Source organism: Oncorhynchus keta, chromosome 9 (assembly GCF_023373465.1).
Source record: "Oncorhynchus keta strain PuntledgeMale-10-30-2019 chromosome 9, Oket_V2, whole genome shotgun sequence".
Taxonomy (NCBI): domain Eukaryota; kingdom Metazoa; phylum Chordata; class Actinopteri; order Salmoniformes; family Salmonidae; genus Oncorhynchus; species Oncorhynchus keta.
Window position 1 is genome coordinate 5,774,443 of NC_068429.1, and position 15,000 is coordinate 5,789,442.

At 39.0% G+C, this 15,000-nt stretch overlaps 1 protein-coding gene across 12 annotated transcripts in view; it reads left to right on the forward strand.

Annotated features, from left to right (window-relative positions):
- Window positions 1-149: 149 nt before the first annotated feature.
- The window catches only part of LOC118379415 (transcription factor 4-like), a 439,744-nt gene continuing 424,893 nt past the window's right edge, over window positions 150-15,000 (forward strand). For 3 of the 12 annotated variants that reach the window (XM_052524927.1, XM_052524924.1, XM_052524930.1), the window contains exons 1-4: window positions 150-461; window positions 1,943-2,035; window positions 2,325-2,363; window positions 5,500-5,569. In XM_052524927.1, the coding sequence (XP_052380887.1) occupies window positions 1,964-2,035; window positions 2,325-2,363; window positions 5,500-5,569 (181 nt within the window). In that variant the 5' untranslated portion in view covers window positions 150-461; window positions 1,943-1,963. Of the gene's footprint in view, window positions 462-1,474; window positions 1,863-1,942; window positions 2,036-2,324; window positions 2,364-5,499; window positions 5,570-15,000 lie in introns of those variants that run through there. The other 9 variants (XM_052524921.1, XM_052524928.1, XM_052524923.1 and 6 more) reach the window with 9 other exon arrangements.

Genomic DNA, 15,000 nt, shown 5'->3' on the forward strand with positions numbered 1-15,000 from the left:
TATTGTTAAGGTTTAGGATTAGGTGAAACATCTTATTATGAAGGAGATAAGTGTAGAAATAAGGCAGGGGTGGATATAACCATGATTAAGACTTTGTGACTGTGGTAACTAGAGACATTGACGCTAGACGAGAGCAATGGAAAAGTAGACAGCTAGCTTGGGAGCTAACTGCATAGGATGTGAAAATAAAAGCCAAAACGGTCTCATTTAAAGCAACCCCTTTTGGATGTACAACTACGTAGTTTTTTTTTTTTGTTGTTGCTGCAAAGTTGACCCTAACACCGGAAAACATATTTCAGTTTTCAAACAAATGTTTAGCCGCTAACATCGTAGAGAAGATACATATATCGGGATAGCTCCGCTAGCACAGACAAAAAGTCGTCAGCTATCGTCTTTGAGTTTACACATAAGAGAGCAAATATATACACTTTTGTGGATTACGTAAACGTATCAAAACGAAGGTAATTTCATTTTTAATTTTGATGTTAGTGTAACTTATTTTACAACAAGGATAGTTGGAGACATACCCAGTATGTGGATTTGATAAAAACTCGGGTTTCCCTTCTGTGTCTCTCTCTCTGTTCTGTCTGCAAGGTACACAGACTGACCGTCTCTGTCTGTTCAAACTTTTCTATTGGTTGCAGACGAAGAGACACCGGTGTTGGTTGATCAATCCAACGTGTCACGGGTTGGTTGGGACAGTTCATATCCAAACCGGTCGTGTCGGTAGCGCTCCACCGCGACCCAAGTCCTCAAAAACCGACAGGCACCGCTTTATGACACTATTTCACGGACAGAAAGATGTTAGTCAGTCCACGTTAGTTGTGTTAGTCTCTCAGCTCTGAAAATAAGGGAAAAGGGCTAACGTATTTTATGTAATGTTAAAAAATATTTTGTATTTGCACGTTTCATCGCCTGTGATATAATTGAATAGGCTACCTGTGTTGATGCCCCCCAAAAAACACAATTTGCCATATAGTCTAGAAATAACGTTCGCAGGTATAACTCAATGATCAAGTAACTCAAGCCTTAATATACACAAATACATACAACCCAGTGACCAGGTGAATAGGTGCTTCGTTATCTTGTAATGACAACAATATTTTCATCATTTCAAAAGTAGACTAGCTACTATCGAAATAAAAGTTATTTTCAACATAGGTGCAATATCCATAATGTGATTCTCGGTGGTTTGAGATGTTGACAGACAGATCGATATTCTGTGTGAACACAAATATATCGGCGTTGTAAACCAATCAATGAAGACAAAATATTTATTTGATGGAATATCAATCACTTTTATTATATCCCCCTTTGTAGTGTACATTTCAACTCAACAAATACTGGTAGCAAGAGTGCAGGTATCGATATATTAAAAGGTAGCTAGGTGGCTGTAGAAACCAACGGTATTAGTCTACCATTCGGTGACACGCACATGGGGCTCAAACTCAGCTCAGTGGAAATGAATAAAAGTCCTCAATGATCACATTCGCATTTACAAACGGATATTTACAAACGTTCTGTCATACTTTCGCTGCCTGTGTTGGCTAGTTCACGAGTCCGTTTTGTTGTACATTTTCCGCTGTCTTTATAGCGTTTATTTATTTCATCTTTCTATGCACGGGATTGTCACTTGATCTCCCGGATAAACTGCCTTTTGCACAGCCAGAACTGGACTTTGGGAAACATTCGTATATGTCTATTTCTTTCATACAATTAACGGATTCTTGTTTTTTTTTTTATCTAAACCTCCTGTGGCACAAGGATGCGTTGAAATATAATAGATTTTAATGCAAAGTGGAATTTGCGCGACTCCGGGTTCCCGGTCGTGTGTTGATTGCGAGGAAGATCTCATATAGTGAGTGAGTGATAAGGTCGTTACCCCTCCTATCGGTGCGAGAACTGGCGTCCTCTGACCGCTATTTCTTTCCATGTTTTTTAGGTTTGTGTGATTTTGCTAAAAATGCATCACCAACAGCGAATGGCTGCCATAGGGACAGACAAAGAACTGAGCGACTTATTGGATTTCAGTGCGGTAAGCAATTGTTATAATATAGCAATGACCGAAACCAAGGCACCGACCTACCGGCGACTGTTTGTATTTTTGATTTGTATGGCAATAGATAGACTCATGTTTTTTGGTATTCATTGTGAGGCTATTTCTTTAAAAGTGTTCTTTTTTTTCCTGTACGTTTTTAACTCAAGGTAAACAATAATATTGAAAGAAAGTTCAATTAATTGTGGTTTTCTATTTACTACGTGTTTTTCCAAAAATATGTGCAGAGAAATATGATATTGCATTAGTAATTGTGTTGTTTCTATAGATGCGAAACAGCGATTTGAAAATGTTCCCAACATCAATGGTAGTATATCCCCTTTTAAAGTATATTTTTCTTGTTTCATTCTGTCCTAGAATAGAACATGTTGAATAAGTTTAGCTTCTTGTCTTTTTATGCATTCTACTGACAGCTCTCACTGTCAGTAGAACCAGTCCCAGTAATAACTGCATGCGGGACGAGCCCCATACAACATAATAACAACTAGTCGATGCTTTATAACACATATCTTACCGGTACTTTTCCAAAGTCTATGTTTTTATATAATGTTATGAATAACGGATAGTTGACTTTATTCAGACCTGTTCTGGTTGTGGCAAATATTTGTCTTTATAGAAACGCTTTATGTTCGGGAAGTTTGGACAAGGAAACGTGCCTACGGTCATGTTTTCATTAACCAATAATGCTCGCAACTCTTGGTCAACTTCGAGCTAGCTGTTTGAGAAAAATATATAAAGCGCTTTTTATGTATCAGGGGGGAAAAAAATCCTAATTGATAATCCAGACATTTGGTCAGTGTTTTACAGTTAGGTTGGCCTACTAATAGCTACCGTATTAAATTGCTGTTATTTCTGAGGAGTAGGCTATAGGCACATTTTTCATATCCTAATTTGAAGGATACGTATAGAGTACACCACTAGGGAGGGCTTTAAGGATACGCACGAGGGCTTTAAGGATACGCTTAGAATAGACCACTAGGGCTTTAAGGATATAGCATACACCACTAGGGATTTAAGGATATAGAATACACCACTAGGGATTTAAGGATATAGAATACACCACTAGGGATTTAAGGATATAGAATACACCACTCGGGATTTAAGGATATAGAATACACCACTAGGGATTTAAGGATATAGAATACACCACTATGGATTTAAGGGATATAGAATACACCACTAGGGATTTAAGGATATAGAATACACCACTGGGGATTTAAGGATATAGAATACACCACTAGGGATTTAAGGATATAGAATACACCACTAGGGATTTAAGGATATAGAATACACCACTAGGGATTTAAGGATATAGAATACACCACTAGGGCTTTAAGGATATAGAATACACCACTAGGGATTTAAAATACACCACTAGGGATTTAAGGATATAGAATTCACCACTAGGGCTTTAAGGATATAGAATACAGCACTAGGGATTTAAGGATATATATATAGAATACACCACTAGGGCTTTAAGGATAGAGAATACACCACTAGGGATTTAAGGATATAGAATACACCACTAGGGATTTAAGGATATATATATAGAATACACCACTAGGGCTTTAAGGATATAGAATACACCACTATGGATTTAAGGATATAGAATACACCACTAGGGATTTAAGGATATAGAATACACCACTAGGGCTTTAAGGATATAGAATACACCATTAGGGATTTAAGGATATAGAATACACCACTAGGGCTTTAAGGATATAGAATACACCACTAGGGATTTAAGGATATAGAATACACCACTAGGGCTTTAAGGATATAGAATACACCACTGGGGCTTTAAGGATATAGAATACACCACTAGGGATTTAAGGATATAGAATACACCACTAGGGCTTTAAGGATATAGAATACACCACTAGGGATTTAAAATACACCACTAGGGATTTAAGGATATAGAATTCACCACTAGGGCTTTAAGGATATAGAATACACCACTAGGGATTTAAGGATATAGAATTCACCACTAGGGCTTTAAGGATATAGAATACACCACTAGGGATTTAAGGATATAGAATACACCACTAGGGCTTTAAGGATATAGAATACACCACTAGGGATTTAAGGATATAGAATACACCACTAGGGATTTAAAATACACCACTGGGGCTTTAAGGATATAGAATACACCACTAGGGATTTAAGGATATAGAATACACCACTAGGGATTTAAAATACACCACTGGGGCTTTAAGGATATAGAATACACCACTAGGGATTTAAGGATATAGAATTCACCACTAGGGATTTAAGGATATAGAATACACCACTGGGGCTTTAAGGATATAGAATACACCACTAGGGATTTAAGGATATAGAATACACCACTAGGGATTTAAGGATATAGAATACACCACTAGGGCATTAAGGATAGAGAATACACCACTAGGGATTTAAGGATATAGAATACACCACTAGGGATTTAAGGATATAGAATACACCACTATGGATTTAAGGATATAGAATACACCACTAGGGATTTAAGGATATATAATACACCACTAGGGATTTAAGGATATAGAATACACCACTAGGGATTTAAGGATATATATATATAATACACCACTAGGGATTTAAGGATATAGAATACACCACTATGGATTTAAGGATATAGAATACACCACTAGGGCTTTAAGGATATAGAATACACCACTACGGATTTAAGGATATAGAATACACCACTAGGGATTTAAGGATATAGAATACACCACTAGGGATTTAAGGATATAGAATACACCACTAGGGCTTTAAGGATATAGAATACACCACTAGGGATTTAAGGATATAGAATACACCACTAGGGATTTAAGGATATAGAATACACCACTAGGGATTTAAGGATATAGAATACACCACTAGGGCTTTAAGGATATAGAATACACCACTAGGGATTTAAGGATATAGAATACACCACTAGGGATTTAAGGATATAGAATACACCACTAGGGATTTAAGGATATAGAATACACCACTAGGGATTTAAGGATATAGAATACACCACTAGGGATTTAAGGATATAGAATACACCACTAGGGCTTTAAGGATATAGAATACACCACTAGGGATTTAAGGATATAGAATACACCACTAGGGATTTAAGGATATAGAATACACCACTAGGGATTTAAGGATATAGAATACACCACTAGGGCTTCAAGGATATAGAATACACCACTAGGGATTTAAGGATATAGAATTCACCACTAGGGCTTTAAGGATATAGAATACACCACTAGGGATTTAAGGATATAGAATACTTCCTTATGCTTTATTGTGTTACGGCCTAATAATAATATCATAAAACCTTTTCACTAGAACACATGCTATTATTTATTTATTTATTATTTATTTATAATTATTATTATTATTCCAACAATAAAAGAGTGTCTCTCTCTTGTAAAATACTATTTATGTTCTTTCAGATGTTCTCTCCTCCTGTTAGTGGTAAAACCGGACCAGCATCTCTGGGAAGTGGACATTTTGCAGGCTCAAGTATGTCAATAACAACTCATTTAAATAACGCAATTTTAATTGTGGATATTGCAGATGTTGTTTAACATGCCATTGTTATATATTTTTTTTGTTGTGTCACATTTGTCTTCTTTAATGAGTTTAAATATATTATTGGAGAGGTCTTTTCCCTCTGGGCACACACTGGTTGAATCAACATGGTCTCCACGTCATTTCAATGAAATTCCCTTCGACAGACGTTGAATTGACGTCGAATTGACGTTTGTGCCTAAAGGGTTCGCTTTGTGCATCAGCTATTACATTGTACGCCCCACACACACACACACACACACACACACACACACACACACACACACACACACACACACACACACACACACACACACACACACACACACACACACACACACACACACACACACACACACACACACACACACAGACACAATCAAACATAAATCAAACACTATAAAGCTGTGAATATCTCTGTTGGTATTGACCGTGATATTAGTGGGTTTACATGTGCTGTATAGTTACACTATAAAGCTGTGAATATCTCTGTTGGTATTGACCGTGATAGTAGTGGGTTTACATGTGCTGTATAGTTACACTATAAAGCTGTGAATATCTCTGTTGGTATTGACCGTGATAGTAGTGGGTTTACATGTGCTGTATAGTTACACTATAAAGCTGTGAATATCTCTGTTGGTATTGACCGTGATAGTAGTGGGTTTACATGTGCTGTATAGTTACACTATAAAGCTGTGAATATCTCTGTTGGTATTGACCGTGATATTAGTGGGTTTACATGTGCTGTATAGTTACACTATAAAGCTGTGAATATCTCTGTTGGTATTGACCGTGATATTAGTGGGTTTACATGTGCTGTATAGTTACACTATAAAGCTGTGAATATCTCTGTTGGTATTGACCGTGATAGTAGTGGGTTTACATGTGCTGTATAGTTACACTATAAAGCTGTGAATATCTCTGTTGGTATTGACCGTGATATTAGTGGGTTTACATGTGCTGTATAGTTACACTATAAAGCTGTGAATATCTCTGTTGGTATTGACCGTGATATTAGTGGGTTTACATGTGCTGTATAGTTACACTATAAAGCTGTGAATATCTCTGTTGGTATTGACCGTGATATTAGTGGGTTTACATGTGCTGTATAGTTACACTATAAAGCTGTGAATATCTCTGTTGGTATTGACCGTGATATTAGTGGGTTTACATGTGCTGTATAGTTACACTATAAAGCTGTGAATATCTCTGTTGGTATTGACCGTGATATTAGTGGGTTTTACATGTGCTGTATAGTTACACTATAAAGCTGTGAATATCTCTGTTGGTATTGACCGTGATATTAGTGGGTTTACATGTGCTGTATAGTTACACTATAAAGCTGTGAATATCTCTGTTGGTATTGACCGTGATATTAGTGGGTTTACATGTGCTGTATAGTTACACTATAAAGCTGTGAATATCTCTGTTGGTATTGACCGTGATATTAGTGGGTTTACATGTGCTGTATAGTTACACTATAAAGCTGTGAATATCTCTGTTGGTATTGACCGTGATATTAGTGGGTTTACATGTGCTGTATAGTTACACTATAAAGCTGTGAATATCTCTGTTGGTATTGACCGTGATAGTAGTGGGTTTACATGTGCTGTATAGTTACACTATAAAGCTGTGAATATCTCTGTTGGTATTGACCGTGATAGTAGTGGGTTTACATGTGCTGTATAGTTACACTATAAAGCTGTGAATATCTCTGTTGGTATTGACCGTGATAGTAGTGGGTTTACATGTGCTGTATAGTTACACTATAAAGCTGTGAATATCTCTGTTGGTATTGACCGTGATATTAGTGGGTTTACATGTGCTGTATAGTTACACTATAAACCTGTGAATATCTCTGTTGGTATTGACCGTGATAGTAGTGGGTTTACATGTGCTGTATAGTTACACTATAAAGCTGTGAATATCTCTGTTGGTATTGACCGTGATAGTAGTGGGTTTACATGTGCTGTATAGTTACACTATAAAGCTGTGAATATCTCTGTTGGTATTGACCGTGATAGTAGTGGGTTTACATGTGCTGTATAGTTACACTATAAAGCTGTGAATATCTCTGTTGGTATTGACCGTGATAGTAGTGGGTTTACATGTGCTGTATAGTTACACTATAAAGCTGTGAATATCTCTGTTGGTATTGACCGTGATAGTAGTGGGTTTACATGTGCTGTATAGTACATCTGAAATCGTTCCCTCGTCCTTGGACCTCCCACTCAGTAGTCCCCCGTAGCTGAGGACGCCTGATGTCTCTTTAAGTGTCTGGCCTCAATGAAGACTCCTTCTCCTCCTTGGGTATTAACAGCAGGTGTATCATACCAGTGGCAGTTCAACTATTACCGCCAGTTTTCTGTGGGTTTACGGAGAGCGATGCTGAAATTTAAACTTTTTTTTTTTTTTGAAACACTGTTGTCGTTTGTGGTTTGCGGTTCACTATTTTGTCTCTGTAGCACAGTGGCAGACATGTTTGTGTATTGGAATAGACTTGTCATTTCTCTCAATAGGTAGGCTATTTCTCTCAATAGGTAGGCTATTTCTCTCAATAGGTAGGCTATTTCTCTCAATAGGTAGGCTATTTCTCTCAATAGGTAGGCTATTTCTCTCAATAGGTAGGCTATTTCTCTCAATAGGTAGGCTATTTCTCTCAATAGGTAGGCTATTTCTCTCAATAGGTAGGCTATTTCTCTCAATAGGTAGGCTATTTCTCTCTGTAGATACAGTCGGCTATTTCTCTCTGTAGATACAGTAGACTATTTCTCTCAATAGGTAGGCTATTTCTCTCTGTAGATACAGTAGGCTATTTCTCTCAATAGGTAGGCTATTTCTCTCTGTAGATACAGTAGGCTATTTCTCTCAATAGGTAGGCTATTTCTCTCAATAGGTAGGCTATTTCTCTCTGTAGATACAGTCGGCTATTTCTCTCTGTAGATACAGTAGGCTATTTCTCTCAATAGGTAGGCTATTTCTCTCAATAGGTAGGCTATTTCTCTCTGTAGATACAGTAGGCTATTTCTCTCAATAGGTAGGCTATTTCTCTCAATAGGTAGGCTATTTCTCTCTGTAGATACAGTAGGCTATTTCTCTCAATAGGTAGGCTATTTCTCTCAATAGGTAGGCTATTTCTCTCTGTAGATACAGTCGGCTATTTCTCTCTGTAGATACAGTAGACTATTTCTCTCAATAGGTAGGCTATTTCTCTCTGTAGATACAGTAGGCTATTTCTTTCTGTAGATACAGTAGGCTATTTCTCTCTGTAGATACAGTAGGCTATTTCTCTCAATAGATAGGCTATTTCTCTCTGTAGGTACAGTAGGCTATTTCTCTCTGTAGATACAGTAGGCTATTTCTCTCAATAGGTAGGCTATTTCTCTCAATAGATAGGCTATTTCTCTCTGTAGGTAGAGTGGGCTATTTCTCTCTGTAGATACAGTATGCTGTTTCTCTCTGTAGGTACGTCGTTTCATTTGGCTTTGTAGTAGCATAATTTGTATCGTCATATTCCAATTCAAGATTTTAATATCTATCACACCTGCTATGGTAAACTTACCATTGAATATTGTAATTGTGGGTGTGTTCAAGAGCAGTGGATGTGCTACAAATATGTAAAATACATTTAATTTATTCATATATACAGTACCAGTCAAACGTTTGGATACACCTACTCATTCCAGGGTTTTTCTTTACTTTTTTACTGTTTTGTAAATTGTAGAATAATAGTGAAGACATTCAACACTATGAAATAAAACATATGGAATCACGTAGTAAACGAAAAAAAAGGGTTTCTACAAATTAAAATATATTTTATATTTGAGATTCTTCAAAGTAGCCACTCTTGGCATTCTCTCAACCAGCTTCATAAGGTAGCCACCAGGAATGCATTTCAATTAACAGATGTGCCTTGTTAAAAGTTAATTTGTGAAATTTGTTTCCTTCTTAATGCATTTGAGCCAATAATTTGTGTTGTGACAAGGTAGGGGTGGTATACAGAAGATAGCCATATTTGGTAAAAGACCAAGTCCATATTATGGCAAGAACAACTCAAATAAGCAAAAAGAAATTACAGTCCATCATGAAGGTCAGTCAATCTCAAAACTTTGAAAGTTTCTTCAAGTGCATTCGCAAAAACCATCAAGCGCTATGATGAAACTGGCTCCCATGAGGACCGCCAACCTACAGTTACCTCTATTGCAGAGGATAAGTCCATTCGAGTTAACTGCATCTCAGATTGCAGCCCAAATAAATGCTTCACAGTGTTGATGTAACAGACGCATTTCAACATCAACTGTTCAGAAGAGACTGCGTGAATCAGGCCTTCATGGTTAAATTGCTGCAAAGAAACCACTACTAAAGGACACCAATAATAAGAAGAGACTTGCTTGGTCCAAGAAACATGAGCAATGGACATTAGACTGGTGGAAATCTGTCCTTTGATCTGATGAGTCTAAATTTGAGATTTTTGGTTCTTTGTGAGAGTAGATGAATGGATGATCTCTGCATGTGTGGTTCCCACCGCGAAGCATGGAAGAGGAGGTGTGACGGTGTGGGGGTGCTTTGCTGGTGACACTGTCAGGGATTTATTTAAAATTCAAGGCACGCTTAACCTGCATGGCTACCACAGCATTCACCAGCAATACACCATCACCTTTTGATTTACGCTTAGTGGAGCTATATGGAGCTATCATTAGTTTTTCAACAGGACAATAACCCAAAACACACCTCAAGGCTGTGTAAGAGCTATTTGACCAAGGAGAGTGATGGAGTGCTGCATCAGATGACCTGGCCTCCATAATCACCGAACCTCAACACAGATCAGATGGTTTGGGACAATTTGGATCGCAGAGTTAAGGAAAAGCAGCATAAGTGCTCAGCATATGTGGGAACTCCTTCAAGACTGTTGGAAAATTGGAAAAGGAGAATTGGAAACGGAGAATGCCAACAGTGTGCAAAGCTGTCATCAAGGCAAAGGGTGGCTAATTTGTAGAATATAAAATAGATAATCTATTTAGATTTGTTTAACCCTTCTTCTGTTTACTACATGATTCCATATGTGTTATTTCATAGTTTTGATGTCTTCACTATTATTTTACAATGTAGAAAATAGTAAAAGTAAAGAAAAACCCTGGAATGAGTAGGTGTGTCCAAACGTTTGACTGGTACTGTATATATGAATAAATTATATGGGATGTATCCCAAATGGCATTATATTCCCTACATAGTGCACTACTTTTGACTGGTACTGTATATATAAATATCTTTTAAACATTTTCTGGAAGGAGAGAAGAGATTCTGGCATGGAAAGTGTCCTGGTTTTTGGAGGTGTTGAATGAGTCAGTTCCTAACTTAGACTATGCTACTGATGCACAGCTTCCTGTTTCTAAGGAGACCACTGCTTCCTGTCTTTAAGGAGGCCACTGCTTCCTGTCTCTAAGGAGGCCACTGCTTCCTGTTTCTAAGGAGGCCACTGCTTCCTGTTTCTAAGGAGGCCACTGCTTCCTGTCTCTAAGGAGGCCACTGCTTCCTGTCTCTAAGGAGGCCACTGCTTCCTGTTTCTAAGGAGGCCACTGCTTCCTGTCTCTAAGGAGGCCACTGCTTCCTGTTTCTAAGGAGGCCACTGCTTCCTGTCTCTAAGGAGGCCACTGCTTCCTGTCTCTAAGGAGGCCTAAGCACAGTGTTGTTTGTGTATGGATGAATGTGTGGTTGACAAGCCTAATGCCAATGCATAGGCCTAGTCTATCAAGAGCTGGATTAAGCATTTAATATTGAATCACCCACATTTAAAAAAAATAAAAAAATAATGGCAATATGGGATTATCCTAAAATATAATGACATGTAACACTTTCATCTGCTAGATACCTCGCTCACTGTCTGTTTTTAAGATCCCAATGGTTATTTAAGGTCTTGGCAACGTCCATGTTACGCTCCTTGTTTGTAGGCTGCGTCCCTAATGCCATTATAGTTCACTACTGTCACTACTTTACTTTAAGAAGTGCTCTTTATAGGGAGTAGGGTGCCATGTGAATTGTATTGTATTGTAGGGTGGCAGGGAACGGTGGGAGGTGGGTACGAACACCGCTCTACCCTGTTGCCACGCAACTTGGAGTTAGCTGGCAAGCGATAGAGGAAATGTTTAATAAAAGTGTGAATTGACAAACAAAAAAAAAACGAAGAAAAAAAAACGAAAATCCCAAATCTTATATGTGTAGACCGTACACAGACCCAAATGTAAGCTATTTTTATTTGATTTATCTTTTCAAGCTGAAACATCAGAGGAGGTGATCACTATAAATCCATCTGTGGCATTTTATATTTTTCTTTTGTGAGAGAAAAGCAAAGCTGTACATAAACAGCCAGTGAGAGTCAGCCCCTCTTCTGGCTGTGCCAGAGTTCCGTTCCGTCTGTGTGTGTGTGTGTGTGTGTGTGTGTGTGTGTGTGTGTGTGTGTGTGTGTGTGTGTGTGTGTGTGTGTGTGTGTGTGTGTGTGTGTGTGTGTGTGTGTGTGTGTGTGTGTGTGTGTGCGTGCGTGTGTGTCTCTGTGACAAGAGTTCCACTGTATGAGGAGAGATTTGGGTGAAGGCGGAAGATAGGCCCTGATGGCATGCCATATTTTTGTTCTCCTAATCGGGCATAGCATTATTAAGACACCGTTCAGGGTAAATACTGTCTTAATAATATCCTGCGACGTTCCATTTGATCTACTTCTACACGGACTCTGTTCCAAATGTCGTCCTATATAGGAGGTTAAAAACGTGTGCTGTGTAGGGGATAGGATGCTGTTTGGGACACAGACAGATACAGTATTTCCAATGCAAGCCTGACTGTTCCCCGCTTTCTCTATTCAACATGATCTGTTTTGGTCATGCCTGTCAGTCAAAAAGAGACTGATTACATTCAAAATAAAGACGAAACAAGGAGAGGAGGGATGCAGTCACGAAACCTGGATTCCATCCATATCGCCCAGCCGTATTCCCTTTCTCATCTCTCTCTCCTCTTCCCATCTCTCTCTCTCTCTCTCTCTCTCTCTCTCTCTCTCTCTCTCTCTCTCCCCTCTTCCCATCTCTCTCTCACTCTCTCTCCTCTTCCCATCTCTCTCTCTTTCTCTCTCTCCTCTCCCCCCCTCTCTCTCTCATCTCTCTCTCTCTCTCCTCATCTCTCTCTCTCCTCTCTCTCTCCTCTTCCCATCTCTCTCTCTCTCTGCTCTTCCCATCTCTCTCCCTGCGTCTCTCTTTCTTTCTATCTACCTCTTTTCTCTCTCTCTCTCTCTCTACTCTCTCTCTCTCTCTCTCTCTCTCTGCCTCTGAGACTAGTTTTAAATTGTCTTACTCTCAGGAAGCAGAACGAGCCTGACAAAAAACCTGAGCCATGCAGTAATTACTGCTGCGGATTAGGAATTAATGGGTGTTTTAGCTATAATGGCAGATATTATTAGCAGTATTTATAGTATTTAATGCTAATAATTACTAGCTTTAATAATGATAATCATTTCAAGGTTGTATCTGAGTCGTGTAATATTTTTCTCCTCATAACCTCATAGGTCGATATTAATAATCGATTAATAAGTCTCCACAATGTGTTTTTAAGCCCGGCGAGCGACATATAAACCACAGATACTAAAGCTTTATGATGTTACTTAAAAGCGATGTGTGTGATGGAGATTGTGCAGTTCTTTCCATTACAATAAATAAGCTGTAATTCAAGGTTGATTTGAAAGAAGTGTCACCGAGGAGAGTGAGAGCCAACGTATTAAAAGTCATTTCCAATGAAATCCAGAGGATGCAAGGGGATTGTCTTTCTGAGGAGTTACTTTATCGTCTGATTGGGATGGAGGGACATGAATGATTCAAGTCTTACTTCTGCATGTTTTATACTGAGCATTGAGGCTTTTGAAAAGCTCAACCTTGGAGACAGATGGTGTAATGCTTTGTCTCAACTCGACTCGTTAAAACACGATGGCAGCTGCATGAAGTTAAGGCCCAAATCCACATCTCCTGCTTTGGTTAAAAAAAACACACAAAAAAAAACAAATTTGGGGGGGGGGGGATTTGTTTGCAGTCTAATCAGCTGTGGCCTACGTACAAGCATGTCAATGGTCAACTCAAAACCAAACACGACATCTAGGCTTTGTGTAACTGGAGACTTTCTACATTTAAAAGACTTCAATGTGTCAGTTAGTGTTAGTGTTAGTGGTAGTGTTAGTGGTAGTAGTAGTGTTAGTGGTAGTGGTAGTGGTAGTGGTAGTGGTAGTGTTAGTGGTAGTGGTAGTGGTAGTGTTAGTGGTAGTGGTAGTGGTAGTGGTAGTGTTAGTGTTAGTGGTAGTGGTAGTGGTAGTGTTAGTGGTAGTGGTAGTGGTAGTGGTAGTAGTAGTGTTAGTGTTAGTGTTAGTGTTAGTGGTAGTGGTAGTGGTAGTGGTAGTGGTAGTGTTAGTGGTAGTGGTAGTGGTAGTGGTAGTGGTAGTGTTAGTGGTAGTGGTAGTGGTAGTGTTAGTGGTAGTGGTAGTGGTAGTGGTAGTGGTAGTGGTAGTGTTAGTGGTAGTGTTAGTGGTAGTGTTAGTGTTAGTGGTAGTGGTAGTGGTAGTGGTAGTGGTAGTGTTAGTGGTAGTGTTAGTGGTAGTGTTAGTGGTAGTGGTAGTGGTAGTGGTAGTGGTAGTGGTAGTGGTAGTGGTAGTGGTAGTGGTAGTGGTAGTGGTAGTGGTAGTGTTAGTGGTAGTGGTAGTGTTAGTGGTAGTGTTAGTGGTAGTGGTAGTGGTAGTGGTAGTGGTAGTGGTAGTGGTAGTGGTAGTGGTAGTGTTAGTGGTAGTGGTAGTGGTAGTGGTAGTGGTAGTAGTAGTGGTAGTGGTAGTGGTAGTGGTAGTGGTAGTGTTAGTGGTAGTGGTAGTGGTAGTGGTAGTGGTAGTGGTAGTGGTAGTAGGGTAGTGGTAGTGGTAGTGTGGTGGTGGTGGTGGTGGTAGTGGTAGTAGTGTGTTAGTGGTAGTGGTAGTGGTAGTGGTAGTGGTAGTGGTAGTGTTAGTGGTAGTGGTAGTGGTAGTGGTAGTGGTAGTGGTAGTGGTAGTGTTAGTGTTAGTGGTAGTGGTAGTGGTAGTGGTAGTGGTAGTGTTAGTGGTAGTGGTAGTGGTAGTGGTAGTGGTAGTGGTAGTGGTAGTGGTAGTGGTAGTGGTAGTGTTAGTGGTAGTGGTAGTGGTAGTGGTAGGTAGGGTAGTGGTAGTGTTAGTGGTAGTGTTAGTGGTGTGTAGTGTAGTGGTAGTGGTAGTAGTAGTGTTAGTGGTAGTGGTAGTGGTAGTGTTAGTGGTAGTGGTAGTAGTAGTGTTAGTGTTAGTGTTAGTGGTAGTGGTAGTGTTAGTGGTAGTGGTAGTAGTAGTGTTAGTGGTAGTGTTA